This window comes from Camelina sativa, chromosome 12 (assembly GCF_030686135.1).
Source record: "Camelina sativa cultivar CO46 ecotype springtype chromosome 12, ASM3068613v1".
NCBI lineage: Eukaryota > Viridiplantae > Streptophyta > Magnoliopsida > Brassicales > Brassicaceae > Camelina > Camelina sativa.
This window is the reverse complement of record NC_141891.1, coordinates 5,446,417-5,462,881: the sequence shown is the minus strand read 5'-3', so window position 1 is coordinate 5,462,881 and position 16,465 is coordinate 5,446,417. Positions and strand designations below refer to the sequence as shown.

The 16,465-nt window shown below is 35.3% G+C and overlaps 2 protein-coding genes and 2 pseudogenes across 5 annotated transcripts; 2 read left to right on the top strand and 2 right to left on the bottom strand.

The window, feature by feature from the left end:
* The first annotated feature begins 2,131 nt into the window (after positions 1-2,131).
* On the top strand, positions 2,132-3,041 carry LOC104730375 (UPF0725 protein At4g29550 pseudogene; annotated as a pseudogene). Its single transcript, XR_015574785.1, has 3 exons — positions 2,132-2,278; positions 2,402-2,485; positions 2,600-3,041. The product of XR_015574785.1 is annotated as a UPF0725 protein At4g29550 pseudogene (transcript).
* Positions 3,042-4,734: 1,693 nt separating this feature from the next.
* On the bottom strand, positions 4,735-7,087 carry LOC104730376 (uncharacterized). Its single transcript, XM_010449536.3, has 3 exons — positions 6,679-7,087; positions 5,244-6,579; positions 4,735-5,165 (listed from the first exon to the last, which is right to left on the bottom strand). Exons 1-2 carry the CDS (start codon positions 6,870-6,872, stop codon positions 5,289-5,291), a joined length of 1,485 nt encoding a protein of 494 aa, XP_010447838.2. The 5' UTR covers positions 6,873-7,087; the 3' UTR covers positions 4,735-5,165; positions 5,244-5,288.
* Positions 7,088-11,120: 4,033 nt separating this feature from the next.
* LOC104730377 (uncharacterized) lies at positions 11,121-13,453 on the bottom strand. Of its 2 annotated transcripts, none has more exons than XM_010449538.3 (8): positions 12,766-13,453; positions 12,536-12,603; positions 12,252-12,399; positions 12,067-12,147; positions 11,894-11,977; positions 11,708-11,793; positions 11,483-11,603; positions 11,121-11,377 (listed from the first exon to the last, which is right to left on the bottom strand). In XM_010449538.3, the coding sequence occupies exons 1-8, from the start codon at positions 13,066-13,068 to the stop codon at positions 11,300-11,302; spliced, it is 969 nt and encodes a 322-aa protein (XP_010447840.1). In that variant the 5' UTR covers positions 13,069-13,453; the 3' UTR covers positions 11,121-11,299. The 2 variants fall into 2 exon arrangements, with proteins under 2 accessions (XP_010447840.1, XP_010447839.1); XM_010449537.2 differs by having other exon boundaries at positions 11,891-11,977; positions 12,766-13,275.
* A 1,474-nt stretch (positions 13,454-14,927) lies between these two features.
* LOC104730374 (cytidine deaminase 7 pseudogene) lies at positions 14,928-16,184 on the top strand (annotated as a pseudogene). Its single transcript, XR_015575394.1, has one exon. The product of XR_015575394.1 is annotated as a cytidine deaminase 7 pseudogene (transcript).
* Positions 16,185-16,465: the final 281 nt, after the last annotated feature.

The window sequence follows — 16,465 nt, the reverse complement described above, 5'->3', positions numbered from 1 at the left end:
TACCAATTGATAACACAATATACTCTCATTCTAGTTCATGCCAAATCAACAGCTCTGTGGTTCCTATTATCCAAGATTTTTACTAACTGTGGATGAAAATGAACATAGCCTACCGTGGATGAGAAGGATTCTGGGGAGGACCACCACCGATAAAGATGGAGATGGGGCCGTTGCGAAACCCCACCATAACAATCGCCAAATAGAAAAGCTGTCTGTAACTGTTCGACACTTGTGCTAGTTTTTAGGGTTTATTTAATAATATTTAGACTTTTCAGCACCCAAACTCCTAATTGTTTCCAATTTTGGATTCTTAATTTTGATGGCTTTATGAATTTGACTATTTTAGATGCCCCATAGTTAATGCTTGTGTGCATAATCCCCCTATTTCGGCTATTCGTATTCGTATGATGATGTTATCATGGATCCTCCAATGGGCCAAAATCGGCCTATTTATATTGTATAAACTACTTTGCTTCTATGATCTTAATTTCATTACATCTACAATCGAAAAGCGGCGCCGGGGATCTAATAAGGCTAGGGTATGGAGACGAATGAACCATCTCCACCGCGTAAGTGAAAGGTCGCAGAAATCACCCCGCTGGACGTACGTAAGTCGGTCGATTTAGAAGAATTTAGATACCTTAATTAAGAATCAATAGAGAGAGCAATTACATATTAAGTAATACATAATGATTAGTTGAATCTGCATTTTACATTTATGTTGCCGAAATACAACTAAAAGGAAAGAGGATATCATTAATTCACAAACATAAATAGTATTTCCAATTTATGGACTTTCCTATCACAAAACAATGATGAAAACAACAGTTTCATCATATATATATATATATATATTCATATATAAGAGACTTTCTAAGTTTAACTCTAAGAGAAAGGAAAAATGGAATGAGTAAACTAATATTGAGACATCATAATCTCAAACAAATCAACAATGAAGTACAACCAATCATCAATCATTACCAATTGATAACACAATATACTCTCATTCCAAGTCATGCCAAATCAACAGCTATGGGTGCTATAATCCAAGATTTTTACCAACCGTGGATGAACATGAACATAGCCTACCGTGGAGGACCACCACCGATGAAGACAGAGATGGGGCCGTTGCGAAACCCACCACAATAATCGCCAAATAGAAAAGCCGTCTGTAAATATTCGAGAATTGTGCTAGTTTTTAGGGTTTATTTAATAATATTTAGACTTTTCGGTATCCAAACTCCTAATTGTTTTCAATTTTGGATTCTTAATTTTGATGGCTTCATGAATTTGACTATTTTATATGCCCCATAGTTAATGCTTGTGTGCATAACCCCTATTTCGGCTATTCGTATTTGTACGATGATGTTATCATGGGTCATCCATTAGGTCCAGATTGGCCCATTTATACTGTATTAACTTCTTTACTTTTGTGATCTCAATTTCATTATATCATCTACAATCGAATACCTGCGATCGGATCTAATTAGGCTAGGGCATGGTAACGAATGAACCACCTCCACCGCGCAAGCATAAGGTCGTAGAAATCATCCCGGACGTTGGTAAGTCGGACTTCTTTGTTTCAATTTGCACTCGGTAAAAAAAAAAACCCGTCCTTTTCGTCTATTCTATATATATACATCTTCTCATCATTCCCTTAGCTTTTGCTTTTTTATCTATGGTTCTGTTTCTATTACTATCTCTCTCTCTCTTTGTTATTTGCTTGATTATATTCATGCTTTAACCAGTCTCTCTTCTACTAGTTTTGGTCTATTCACTTTTTCTTCAATGATGTAATATTCGTTAGTCTCTGATCAATTTTGTGCAGGGCTCAAACTTTTGGTTGTTGCGGTTAGAGAAATATAATGTTATGTTACTTACTTTATAACTGCTGACGCTATTGATCCATCCAGCAATTTGCCTTTTGTTTTCCAAACTTGGACTCGCAACAACGAAGATTACAAAATAGAGACTGGACTTTGTAGGCTTAAAGCCGATACTCACAGTTCGTTTCTTTTTTCACTTTCTTTTCTGTATGTGGATTAGAATCAAACCCCCCTCCCCAATGCTTATGAATATTACTTTGTTTATTTTGTTGTTTGATTTGACTGCATTTTCTAAATACTCTTTCATGTTTACAAAGGGTTTTGAAGCCGAGGTCGTGGGTTGTCCTTGGGATCCTGAAGCAGTTCATGATTTTTACCAATGTGGTCTGAATTGGCTTCCGGATGATGCTTTGGTGCAATCTAGTGATAAGCAACATCCTCATTTTTACGAGGTGAGTGAGACCATATTTAGTTTCTTAGTATTATTTGTTATTCTCACTCTCTCTAGGTAGCTAGGCTGTTGTTCTATCTTTTTTTTTTCTCACTCAAATCTTTTGATATTGTCTCTTTCACAGCTTCAAAACTCAGAAATTCGCGAATATGATTGGCTTAATATGTATGCTGACTACGCATTTTATACGCTGTGGGAAAATGGCTTGGTGAGCCACCCTTTCTTTCTTTGTTTTTTCTGTTTCACATTCCCTCTGCGTTTTGGTTATATGTGTACAAAATTGATTTATTTTATGCCTTAACTTGTGTCTTTTGTCTCCAAGACAAAGCTCAAGCTTGCTACGCCTCTGGAGATCAAGAAGGTCGTTGTACAAACTCATGAAGCCATGGAGCCAAAGGAATTGCTCAAGGCCGGGAATGCAGTCTTCTACATTAATTTCAGGGACTGTGGTCTGACCGAAGAACACCGAGCCGTGGTAAGAAGAACTACAGATGGGCATCCGGAACACCTTTGTCTTGAAGTTAAGTGTCCGGTTGGGGACTTGATCTGATCTATTGACTAAATTTGATCTGTACACATGGTAGTCTAAGATGTTGCAGATTATCCTCTTATCTTTTATCTGGTAATCTGCTCATAACAATATCTTATCAAGTTATTCTGTTTTTTTTTTTTTTTTTGGTATTAAACCGCTACAGCCTTATATGACTGAATCTATGTATCATTAATTTCGCTTTTAAGCCAAGCATTAGATCAACTCATCTTTAGAGAAACTGATATCGGTACAAGCTGGCAAAAGATGTCTCTATTCGAACAATAGTGTGATAATGCCGCTGTGGGAGAAGATTTCAGACAGTGCCTTGCTAATCAAAGCAATAGTGAGGAACGTATTAGCAAACACACTCAGTTCAGACTGTTCAGCGAAGTGTTCAGACAATATCATCAAAGTCTGATATACAGCTTCGGCCAAGTCTTTTCATCATTGCTTAAATTCACTTTTCCTTGAACAAAGACCCACACAAAAATAGTGAAAGGAAATGTCATTTGTGTTGGTCTTTGAATCTTTGGTATCATTACAGCACATTGAAGATGTATTCTACTTAAATGAGCCGAAAGAGTGAAGTTAAAAATTTACAGTTTCTCTTCGTGGCTGGCATAGATCTCATTCTCATGTCAAATGGTGATCTTAAATTCGTTTCATTCTTCTTGCCCCTCCATACATCTATACACAGCAGAGCTTGTTAGATGACATCATTTCTCGCCTTTTCGTTGCAGGATAAGCGAACTGAACTTGAGTTTGAATCTTGAATCGTTCCTCTGTAGACTGATAGACTGTCAATAGCCATATTCTAAAATCTTGCTTCTGATGCTATTTTATCTCCAGCTTCAAAGTTCTTGTTTCAAGCTTATCTGAGGTTCCACCGGGTCCCGACAAAGTCTCAAGATGCCATGGATAAATATTGAGCTAGTCTAGAAATTACCTAGAATTCTATTGCTATGAATCCATCAGATTCTCCTTTCGTTAGGTCTTGCATTCTTGTGTTTTCCCTCACAAAGCATGTATGGATCATACAGATTCACTGATTCAGCTTGGTTAGATAATTAGTAGAATGATGATATCCATGCATACCTGTCACCATGTTGTTCCAACACAAAGAAAATGTTACTCTAGAGCTCATCTTTACTGAGATAAGCCAAATGTGCTCTTGAGAACTACACCTTGTACAGTCCTACATCCTCTTTCCGTATGAATGCTCATATTACTGATAGGCTCAAATTAATCCCTAGAGCTACTCCCTCAAACAAGAGATCAATGCAGTATTTAGGGGTCGAATCCACAGAGACTCAAGATCAAACACAATAGATTGTAAAGTTTTGTAAATTACGCTAAACAAGTTAAATTAAATTAAAATAAAGCAATGCTAATTATTAAATAAAACTGTTGTGAATTCAGAAAATCAAAAGAGTTAAGCCTAGGGAATTTCTCAGGAAATTATGAAATATTAAATCAGATAAATTAATTAAGGTTCAAGCAATAAAGATCAGATCTAGAACTCTAAACATCATGGTAAAATAATCAGTTCTCACTGCAATTATATTCTAAATTTAAAACCAGAAAATCCAAATCTCTTTGTAAAATTCTAAGTAATAAATCAGCCTAAAGAACAGGTTTAGATAAATTCACAGAATTATTAATTCAAATCTCTTTGTAATAAACAATTCTGCTCATCAATGGTTTAATCAGGAAAACAATTATATTCTCATATCAATTTATTTCCCTAAGATAACAATTCTAGGTGATCAATCAAGAATTATTGTGAAGAACAACCAAAGATGAAGATCATAAAAGATTAAGAACCCTAAAAATCTCAGATCTAATAAATCATAAAAAACCCTATGAAAAACCCTAAACCTAACAAGCAAATTACTCAGACATGTTAAATAAAGAACAAATCATCATTCTGAATAATATGCAATTGAAATTAAAAGAGTAAAAGGAGTTCAAGAAATTCTTCTCTCAAAGCAGATCTCTCTCTCTCCAAAGCTCTCAAAATCTCTCAGGGTTGCAGGGAAAATAAAAGTTGCTAGAAAAAGACTTGAGGGTTTCTAAAACCCAAAAACAATATATATACATCCTAAAATACGTCCAGGGGCCTATGTTGCAATTAGAGAAGACTTTGGGCAAATTTGTAAAACTTCCAAATTTGTTGTTCTCTCGTCGGGTAAACATTAGTGTCGATCGATGCCCTTATGGTGTCGATCGATGCTCAGACTCTGATTCGACTCCAACTTGATTTCCTTCGGTAAAGTGCTCCAAAATGATCCAAATTGTTCCATATTGCTCCATCAGTGCCAAATTCCTAAATAACCTGTAAAGACTCAAAAACAAACTAGAAACAAACCAAAAGACTCAAAAAGCACACTTATACCATGGTTAAAAACCGTAAAAACCATGATATATCAATTACCACAGAAGAAAGGTGTATGCCAAAGACCAGACTATGATATTGGAGCTACAGGGCGTTGAGTTTCGACAAGATAGATTTTGTGACTAGACTGTTAGTGCACTTAACAGCTTCGACCAGCTGATACTTATGAGCCTGTAGCATCGGAGCACACTTGGCAATAAAATGTAGCAAGAAGTTTCCAAATTTTAGAGATTTGGAATACCTTGCCGCCAACTCCTGAACCTTGGAAACAAGACAATCAACAGAATCTTGGGTTAAAGGGACGTCTTGGAGCAAGACGTTCTGGAAAAGGATAAACAGAGATTCATTCCATGTTAGATCTTCAGATATAAGATCTCGGTGGCAGGGAAGGAACAGAAACCTCCTCTCTTCAGTTCTTCCACAAAGTAACTTCTGGCAAAAACCAGATGTATGACCCAAGTGCAAGCATTCTTTCAAAACCCTTGAAATCATCTCACAGATGAAGTTGTTTATCCCTTTTTTCCTGAGTATCAAAGGGAACACCAATGCATACTCAGCTGTTCTTTGGTAGATCTTGCAAAACTCGATTGTTGCAGACATTAACACACGAGAGGCGGATGTCTCGAGAGACAAAAACTTGGGAAGCACGATTGAACATAGAACTTGGCTTGGCCAACCAAGCTCATCTTCCTCAATTCCACTATGCAAATTCGAAAGCAAAACAGCAGCAGTCTCATCATCTGCATTCCAAGGTTCAATCAACTCCAAAACTTTAAAAGATTCCCTAACACCCTTCTCCAAGCAAAGTTTTCGAATTTCATCACACAAGTTTAAAACTTCAATAGTAGACTGAGAGCTAGTAACCTGAGCTCTAAGATTCGCCGCCAATTCATGATCATCAGCTTGTAACCCAACAACATTCATGGTATGATCTATGTTACCAACAACTTCTCGATGATCTTCTTCCATAATCTCATCTCTGATGAGACTCACCTCCTCTCCATTCCAAGAATCAACAACCAGCATTTCTGAATCATCTACATCATCGAATGATACAGGAAGCCATGCAAGAATCGTACCAGTAGAAGCAGCCTTCTCAGTGAGCCAATCAGGTACAGAGTCAAATTCCTCCCTAAAGCTATCTTCATCAGCAGAAGCCAAATCTAGATGAGATATCCAATCAAACTTTGGTTTAGGAATTTTGTCGAGCAGGTTCTGTGCATCTCTCTGAACCCAGAAATCAACAGCTTTACTAGCCAAAATTTCTCTAGCCAGCGATACCAAATCACTAACGCGAAACCTCTGATACTCGGAAAGAAGGAAAGATAGAATCTTTGACTGAACCATGTTGGGTAATGTCTCAATGAATAGAACCCTAACGGGGAAAAAAAAAACAATTTTTATCAGCAACCCAAATCAGCCCAAAACATAGAGAAAACAAAACAAAAGTCAAAATTAAAAATCTGGGCATTACTTCTTCGTAGCCGGAGATGAATTCTGATGATCGCATTGTTTCTTCAGCAACGAAACAAACGAGCTCCGGTTGATGGGCGCCGCCGCGGCAGAGGAGGTGGAGGAAGAAGAAGCCTGATCTAGCCACAGCGAAGCCTCGGTTTCCGGCGAGGAACTATTCAAGAAAATGTCGAACAGCGGAATCCACTCCTCCATCTTCTTCCGTTCCCTCTCTCAAACCAAAACCGTAACAAAACCGTAGCCGAGAAGTCTAAAAACGATTTGTCTCATGAAAGCGCGGGAACCGTAACAATGGTTTCTAGTTAATTTTCTAACATATATTAAGTTAATTATTTTGTGTTTATTTTTTAAAATTTAATTAATTACTCCCTCTGTATCAGAATACTTGATGTTCTAGAATTTTTTCTTGTATCACAAAGGATGATTTTCTGTATACTTTTATCAATTAATACTAAGAAATTATAAATTTCAAGAATCATTAAATGAGAATTTAAAAATTTGATGAAATACTATTAGTTAATAATTATAAAAATATGTTATTATAAATGAAGAATACATTTATTGCTAAACATTAAATGTTTTTCTTAATTCATGTAAAAATTCTAAAACATCAAGTATTATGATACAGAGGGAGTATTAATTAAGGGTATATTTTATTTATTTTATCTGAAACTTTTTTTTTTGTTATTGATTAGTATTATATATAAATAATTTAATTCATCATTTTCTAAACTTTTTTGATAACGAATATCTAATTTACAAAACAGTGTTTTTAAAAATAATTTTTTCAAATGAATTAATTTAATTATATTGTATTTATTTTTAACTTTTAATTAATTTTTAATTGAAGATAAAATAGTCATTGTATTCAATTCATAAGGTACATTTCAAAGACTTAAGAAATTTAATTTAGATTTCAAATTTACTATTAAGTTTAAGGTATATATTCAAATTTTTTCAAGTTCAACACCTGGAATCCGATTTCAAAGTCCGGCCTGGACGTTAACCTTAGCTTACGGAACATATAAATGTTTTGCTTGTACTTAGCTTTTTTTCTTATGTTTTGCTTGTAGTTAGCTTTTTTTTTCTTTATGATTTATTTCTATTTTATCTATTTTTTTGCTTTGAAATATAATGATACTGAAGTTTTGCAAAGCTTTTTATAAAGATTAACTCTCTTTATCATGTTTTAGAAAATAACTCAAAACTAAACACCAGGGAACCAACTTCAACTTCAACTTCAAGTTACTCATACATCTACAAACTTCATTAAGCTTTTTATAAAGATTAACTCTCTTTATCATGTTTTAGAAGCAACGTTTACAGTTTGGAGTAAAATGGAGGTAATTTCTCTACATAGTTATCTTAATTTTTCTTTCTTTTACTTTTGTTTAATTACTCAATGAAGTTTTATGTTGATCTCAGATGACGAAAGACGAACTGCATAATTTTGATTGGTACGATCCAGAACGTCCAGTACAAAACCAAGAAGATCATTGTAATTAATAGTATTTTTTAAGTTCCATTCAATTTTTTTTTTTTCTAAAACTATCTATTGTTTGCATTATTAATTAAGAACATTCGGAATCTTATAGATATCACTTACAAAACATATTCAAGACAGTTTCTAATTGACTTTTGTAATGATACCGCGGCAAGGTAAAAGTTCAGAGAATCTAATGAGGTGCACTACTGTTATGGACATTCAACATATAAAGCTTTATTGTTTGCGATGGCTGATGGTACATGGTATACCCAGTCCTGGGTATACCTACAACCCAAGTTTGAACGAATGTTGGGTGTGGAGGTAGATTTGTCGGTAATCAATCGCAATGTCAGTACAGTCAGAACGAGACACGTCTTAAATGACGTTAGAGCTTTTACTGATGTTAGAAATGACGTTAGAGTTATTTGAAAACACAACCACTGTTGGGAAGTCTTGCTATATACCAGCCCGAATTTAGTCATATTGAACACGTAAGTAAATGCAATTCAAGTATTATTTTTAGTGGTACTATTTTATTATGAATATTGTATCGTTTAATGATTATTTTTAACTAAAAGCTACACCTTCGGGCTGGGGTGGTATACCAAACAACGGTTGAGAGATTATTTAAATTTCTTATAGTTTCCGTTTTAAATTTACGTAAGAAATTGTTACGCAATAAATGAGCTGTATATTCTTTGTTGGCAGGGCCAGGCCGGCCAGCGTAAGTTGTCCTTAGACCTTGGGCCAAAAAAAAATTATACATAATTTGGAGGTCTTATTTGTAGATTTTAGAAATTTGGGATTTTTTTAATCAAAATATCAAACATTAAGGATCTTAAAATCTTATAAATTTTTTAAAAAATAATGTGACCTGGTGCAAAAGCACCCCTCACACCTCCCTATCGCCGTGCCTGTTTGTTGGTCAATAACCGTCAACGAAAACACCTAAAACTTCTTTTAACTAATAAAACGGTTTGGTTGAACCGGATATGTAGGTCTATAGTTTAAACTACAGAAGACAAGAATTTTGTTTTCCTTCCTCGTCTCTACCTCTCAAAACTCTCCAGCCTTTAGGTGTTTAGTCTCTCACCATATTTACCTAGGCGTCAATCCTCTGAACTTTTAAGGATGAAAATGCATTAGAATTTCAAACAACACACCAACATCCCCCATCTAAACTTAGAAAACAAAAAGTTACAGAAAGTTCAAAAAAAAGTTTACCAACATTAGTCGCATTGCATTGCGCCAGACTATCCTTTAGCTTTAGGAAGAATAGTAGGACAGCGATGGATCAATGGTGCAGGTTTGTCAAATTTACCATCCGGAAGCCAGTAGGAGACCCAAATTTTTTTTTACACAGATCTAAACATAAATAAAAGAAAACTCATCTTTGGTATAAATATAAAACATCTTACAATGTTAAAAAAAAAATCCTGCAAAATCATATCCTACAATCTTTCATTTTTTCATGTTCTTAAATCTTGTCATCACAGTTTTATTTTTGTATTAGTTTTAAATACATCTTTATTTCTACAAAATTCAGACATATTTTGAGCATCATATCTTTTACAATTTTTTGTAAATTGTGGTTTAGCTTAATCCTAAAGTTAAATATAATTAAAAAGAGGATTATTTTTTTTTAATTTGATTGTAAAAGATGATTATGTGTTTCTTTAAAATCAAAACTTGTGTTAAAATTCTAATTTTTAAGTAAAAGTAACAAAATTATGAATTTGATTGTAAAAACAAAATCTAGTTTTGTACCTAATATGTAAACTTATTTGATTTTGAAGAATCTACTGTACGTGAAAGAATATAAACCAAAAAGACACCAGCACATAAGAGACCATTATTTCTTCTTCCTTATTTAATTTAGTGTAAAGAATAAATTATTAGATTAAAAATTGGGCCGGATTATTGCTTTTAGTGCAATTTTGTACTTATTGCTTTGGTCGGATTAAATTATTAGTTGGTTTTGTCAATTTACCATATTTTACTTATTGCTTTTAGTGCAATTTTGTAGGAACTAAAATTTAAAATAAGTAAAATTAAAAAGATAAAACCCAAATTGTACTTCAAAAATGTAATATAGATTTTTTTTTTCCCAAGATTTGGGCAGGTCCGCTGACCTCCCATCATGCCCAATTTTGAGGTAAATTGTTTCACAACAACCTGATCAATTCCATCAACAACCCAAATTAAGATCCCAAAGAAAGAAAGAAAGAAAAAAGAGATGAGAGATCCAATTGTTTCATTACGCTGGCCTGTTACGTACGTTTCGCAATACTTGCTGTACACGGAATGCAAAGAAAGGGAGAAAAAAAAAAAAGAATGAAGAAGACGTTACTGTTGACGAGGGCAAACTCGGCGACGAATTAGGCAATAGCCAGGGACGAAACAAACAACAAGCGGGAATCTATCGTCATCTTAATGATTCTGGAAAGTGTTGTTAAAAAAGGTACTGGAGACGAAACAAAGCGATGGGATGACGAAGCAATAGATGATTTATACAAATGCAATCTACCTGAGTGGGTTTCGAATGATACCTGAGAAGCTTTGGAGTCACAGGACAAGCAGCTCAAGGCTGTGAATGCCATCTTCTACATTAGTTTAGAGATGTGGATCCTCTTCATGGTCCACCTCAGGATCACAGATCATGGTCCACCTCAGGATCACAGAGCTATTGTAAGAAGAACCGTCGATGGGATACCAGGTCATGTTTGTCTTGAGTTTAAGTGTCGGCTCGAGGATCTGTGATAGACTGCGATCTATTACTTAGAAGTTTGGCCCGAGCCTGAGATCTGTTAGCTACTGTACTGTACTCATTACTGTACAGTAATGAGTAAGTCTATCATATATCTGTGATAGACTGCGATATACGTACTGTACTGTACTCATTAGTAGTCAGTACGTATAGTATCTTTATTCTCATATTAGTTAAAAATGTCCAGACGTTTTTCGAACAGAGGTTGTTTGTATTCCAAGTTTCCAACATCTTGAGAGATGGCACATTCTATACATATAAACCAGATTTTCGAAGTTGTCTTAAATGAAGATTAGTTTCCTCGGTTTCAATCTCAGTTGTGAGTCTAAAAGATCATAGTATACATTAAGTGTTTGGATCTCCATTTTTTTAAGCCGTGGGGAGTTTTCTTGAGTAAACAACGTACATTGGATCTGAACGCCCTGGATTTGGAGATATATCAACGGCCTGGATTGATCACAGGTTGGAACGAGTTCATCATCAGCAAGAGTTAAAAAAAACTCTTGAGAGGGATTCTAATAGAAGATGTGTTGATGAAATAATCAGAAATACCTGTGGAGATTCGAATCCTCCGGCGTAATGAAAGTATGATCCGACAATGAGAGCATGATCTGCATCACCAGTTGATGTCCATATCGAAATTGCTTTAGTAAAGAAGCAACGGTTTGAAAAGCTGCAAAGAAAGATAAGAGGAAAGTGAGCGGGTTGAAACCATGCAAGATATATATATAATATTACTGTGTCACAAGACTTGACAGGTTTATGTTAAAAGAGGACCTCATTAGAGCTAGTCCCCCAGGCTTGAGGATTCTGTTCATTTCCCTGAAAACTTCAAGTGGCTTTGTAAGATAATCCACACTTACCTGTTCAGATACCAAGAAACATACCAATTCGTAAGAACTTGAGATACAAACGAAGAAGTGCAAGTTTTAGAGATAAAAAAGGAAAGTTTGGTGTTACCACATTGGTAATAACTTGGAAAGAATTGTCTTCAAAAGGCAGCTTAGGATTGAGATTTAAGTCTTGGACTATGTACTCGGTGAGAACCTGAAAGAGAGTATTAGATCCTATGATCATATGAATGATCCATCTCTTCTCTGAAAGAGAGTAAATACGTAATATTGAATCTTCTTTACCGGATTGCGCTTAAGCTCTTCTTCGTTCAAACCCATTCCAGCTATTCGTTCTTGCTTATATCCAGCTGGATAATGACTGACCTATGTAACATCATAACAGCCAACAATCTAACTTCAGATGATTCTCAATAAAAAAATTTTTAACATAACACACACACAAGACTGGATATGCAATTTATACATACCCAACTGCTACACATATCGAGTATGCTCACTCCAGGAGTTTCGTTCTGAGGCAAAACCTTTGAGTAATACTTTGTCAATGCAGCTATGGCTGGATCATCAATGTGTGTCACAAACCTTGGAGCTTCATAGAACGTTGAATCAGACGACCTTAGGACAAGTTTTTAGTACACAAACCAACAAGATCTTAGTATATCTCAAAACCAAAACTCACGCATGCCTCACAGAGAACAAAACAGAGTAAGTAAGACTATAACAAAAGCTTGGAATTGTAATCTCTTCTTACTCATCGTATCGTTGGAAATCTTCTTCTTTGAATGGGAAAGTATCGGGCCAATCCACCTTATTCAACGCCTATAACCAAACAAATGGGTTCAAATTTTCATAAAGCTACAAACTTTGAACAACTAAATTCCCAGTGTACTCACTGATAAACCCAAATTCCTAAAAGCTACGAACTTTGAACAATTTAGCTATAGAATCGAAACCCTAACTGAAACAAAAGGGAGTAAAGACCTGTTCGACGGGAGAAGGATTCGTCTGCCTCGCGGAAGCAATGAAAGATTTACCGCCAAAACTACCGGACATGTTGTTGTTGTTGTTCATCATCCACAACGAAGCACCGCCAAAACCACCGAGAACTAACCGGCGACGTGAAGAAGCGCGGATCCAACGGTGGAAAGGTTTCGAAGCAGTCGTCAGGAGACTGAGAGCAGAGGAAGCTCGGAGGAAACGGTAATTTCCGGCGGAGGAGAGAAACGGTCCAAACGGAGGCAGAGGATTAGATCTGAGGCTGAGAAATTTACAAGTTTTGGACATTGTTTAATGAATTGTTGGGTTTTGTCTGATTTGCCAAAAAGGTTTGAACTTTTCCAGGACAAAACATGACGAAGAGATGACGATATCGATCGATGAAGAAGATGACGATTCGCGAGTCTAGTGATCCAAACCACTCTTACGTGGTCGTTTCTGTTTGTTTGAGGCTTTTCTTAATTTTTTACTAAGTTTTGGATAGTAACTGTAAATAAAATAAAATTTCTCTTTTCATTTATTTCTCTTTCTTTTTATAATGAACAAAAAAAAAAAAAAAAAATTATGGTTACTTTCGCTTGAAGTTTTATCTATAATTCACTCAAAAATAAACTAATGAAAATAAAATCATACTTAAAAAAGTAAACACGATTTAAAAAAGTACCTTCACAATAAGCACAGAGACACATTACATCTATATAAATACGTAAAGACATTATCTCACTTCTCATCTCATATTTCCAATTCCAACTCTCAAAATACAATCTATCATAGACATTTTAACTAGTATTTTGAGTATATTTTTTAAGAAAAATCTATATACATTACTACCTCAAAATTTCAAACCATCAAAATATTACTGCTAAGACTACTTATTTGACTATAGTATCCAGCTGTTTTCACCACATTTGTTCTGTACTATAAACTACAAAAATAATCCTAAAATTGCTTAAAAAGTTTGGTCTTGAGTCATCGTGAGTGGACTTCCTATGAATAACGTACTTAAACTCCTTTTGAAAAGTATGATTCAAAATGCATGAACTAGAAAATTTTATTTAGATTACTAGATACTCGAACCACATAAAAAATGTTACTAATGAAGTGTTAAGACAATTGAGTATTGAGCCATATACCACTCCGATCCTCATTTCACTACTTTATATCCTAACTACTCTGCTTGAAAAAATTTGGTTCATGACTCTTGGAATCATGATATTTCAGTATATAGAAGAATCACACTGGTCTTTATTAAACTTAGATGATAACATAATTTAATCATAATTATGTTTTTGTCATCTTCATGTTCAAGTTACCTTATAAATAATGTCAATACAAGATAATCATAATTCTTATTATTTTCTTCGGTTCATGTGTTAGATTTTGGTATCTATTTTGTTCTATAACACCTAGGATTATCCGATTTTTTCATAACAGTATGGAAAAAGGAAAAGAAAATATGCATTTGCATGAATCTCCATTAATATTTAATAAGTAAGATAGAAAAGTATATGTGATTTACATACATATCAAAGTAAAGAATATAACATGGCAAATTGACCCACTGGCCAACTCCTACGAAGTGCACAATTGAGGAACAGTCAAACTATTTTAATTTTAGAAGAGTTGAGTTTCATGATTAATGGATATATATATATATATATATATATATATATATATATATATATATATATATATCTCATTGAAGATGGTTAATTACAACTTCTTTCTGAACCCCTAATAACTGTCTAATTACAAAAGAATAAAGCTGTGTCATTTCCCCTAGAGCGGTCGTAAACATAACAAATATATATGAAAGCTTAGTCTAATAAATGTATAATTACGAAAGTTTTAAGATGTATCATATCAACTTGAACGCGTAAAAGTTTAAAAGTGAAAAATTATGTTGTTCGATCTCTCAACATTACTTTATAGATTATACTAAAACTAGAAAACTTAATCCTCAGTACTATGCTTAAAAAGTGAGTCCTTGACAGTTGACAGTCACAATCACCTTTTAATGTATCTTGTAGTTTACAGTTTACACGCTATTCTTCATTTGTTTGCGTATACATTGGACGTAAACGCGGTTTTAAAAAGGTACTTTCACATTAAGAGACGCAACACATCACACCTATATAAATAGGTAAAGATGTTAACTCACTTCTCATCTCATTTCCATCTCTCAACAAAAAATATAAAATCACGATCCCAAAATTAGACAGAGACAATGGCACAACAGCCCAACCTCTCATCTTATTTCCAACCTCAAAACGCGACAATAGCAAACGATCAGTACAAGTTCGTTTTCACTGTAAACGAAGCAATATCGGAAGGCGTCACCGAACACAAGAGACTTCCAGAGCTGATACAAAAGGCGATGTCACTCGCTCGGGCTCCAATCTCTACGTACAAAGTCGGAGCCGTCGGACGCGCATCATCGGGTCAGGTCTACTTAGGCGTCAATGTCGACTTCCCAGGTCTTCCTCTTCACCACTCCATCCACGCCGAGCAGTTCCTCGTCGCCAACCTCGCCCTCAACTTCGAGGAAGGCCTCAGTCATTTAGCCGTTGCCGTCTCTACTGACGGCATCGAATTCGGCACGCCGTGCGGACACTGCTGCCAGTTTCTTTTGGAGATCAGCAACGCACCTGAAATCAAGATCCTGACCAGATCATCAAAGCATGTAGAAGGATCATTGACGAGCCTTAAACGCCTCCTTACGGACAGGTTCACACCCGACAGAATCCTCCCGAACGGTACCCCTTTCCTTCTCGAGAAGCGCGATAACTGCCTCAGCCTCCCGATTTCTGCCTCAGGAGAGACTCTAGCCGCGGAATATTACTGTTACCATCTGAAGAGGAAGGCTCTAGCCGCGGCAAACAATTCGTTCTCGCCGTACACTGACTCTCCGTCGGGAGTGGCGCTGCTTGACGACAAGGGGAATGTGTACAGTGGATGGTACATTGAGTCAGTAGCGTCTAACCCTAGTTTGGGGCCGGTACAAGCTGCGCTGGTTGATTTCGTGGCTCGTGGCCGAGGCAAAGGGTTCGATAAGATCGTCGGAGCAGTCCTGGTGGAAAAGAATGATGCGAGGGTGAGTCAAGAGGGCACCGCGAAGATGCTCTTAGAGACTATCGCAGATCGCAACTGCTTTTTCAAAGTCTTCCATTGCTACGTGATGCCATAAAAAAAAACGTTAATTAAGAATGTTGGTCTTCGTTATTAATTAAACTATTTTATTATCCTATCATAATTATAATGCTTTGTTTACTTCTTGGTTGGGTTCATTAAACCTTCTAATAATGTCTCGTACATGATATAGAATCATAATTATGTCATGTTTTCTTCTTGGGATCATGTTACCTTTCAGTTTCAGAATAATAATATTCATAATGTTTTGTTAATGTAGCTAACTAGTAATTAAGTAATTTTTACAATCGCAAATCACTTTGTTCTTATAAATGGCACCTTACGAATATTATTTGTGGATTGCTATTTTCTAAAAAATGTGAAAAAAACTTCTAAATTGTTTTTCCAAAAGCATAATAAATAAAAAAGGATGTCTTTGATCAATGAATCTCCATTAATAAGTAAATATAAAAAAGTCTCATTTGCAAACATATACTAAGGTGGAGAATAAGTGGACCATTGACCAGTGGCAAATTTTCTTCACAATTTTAACAAT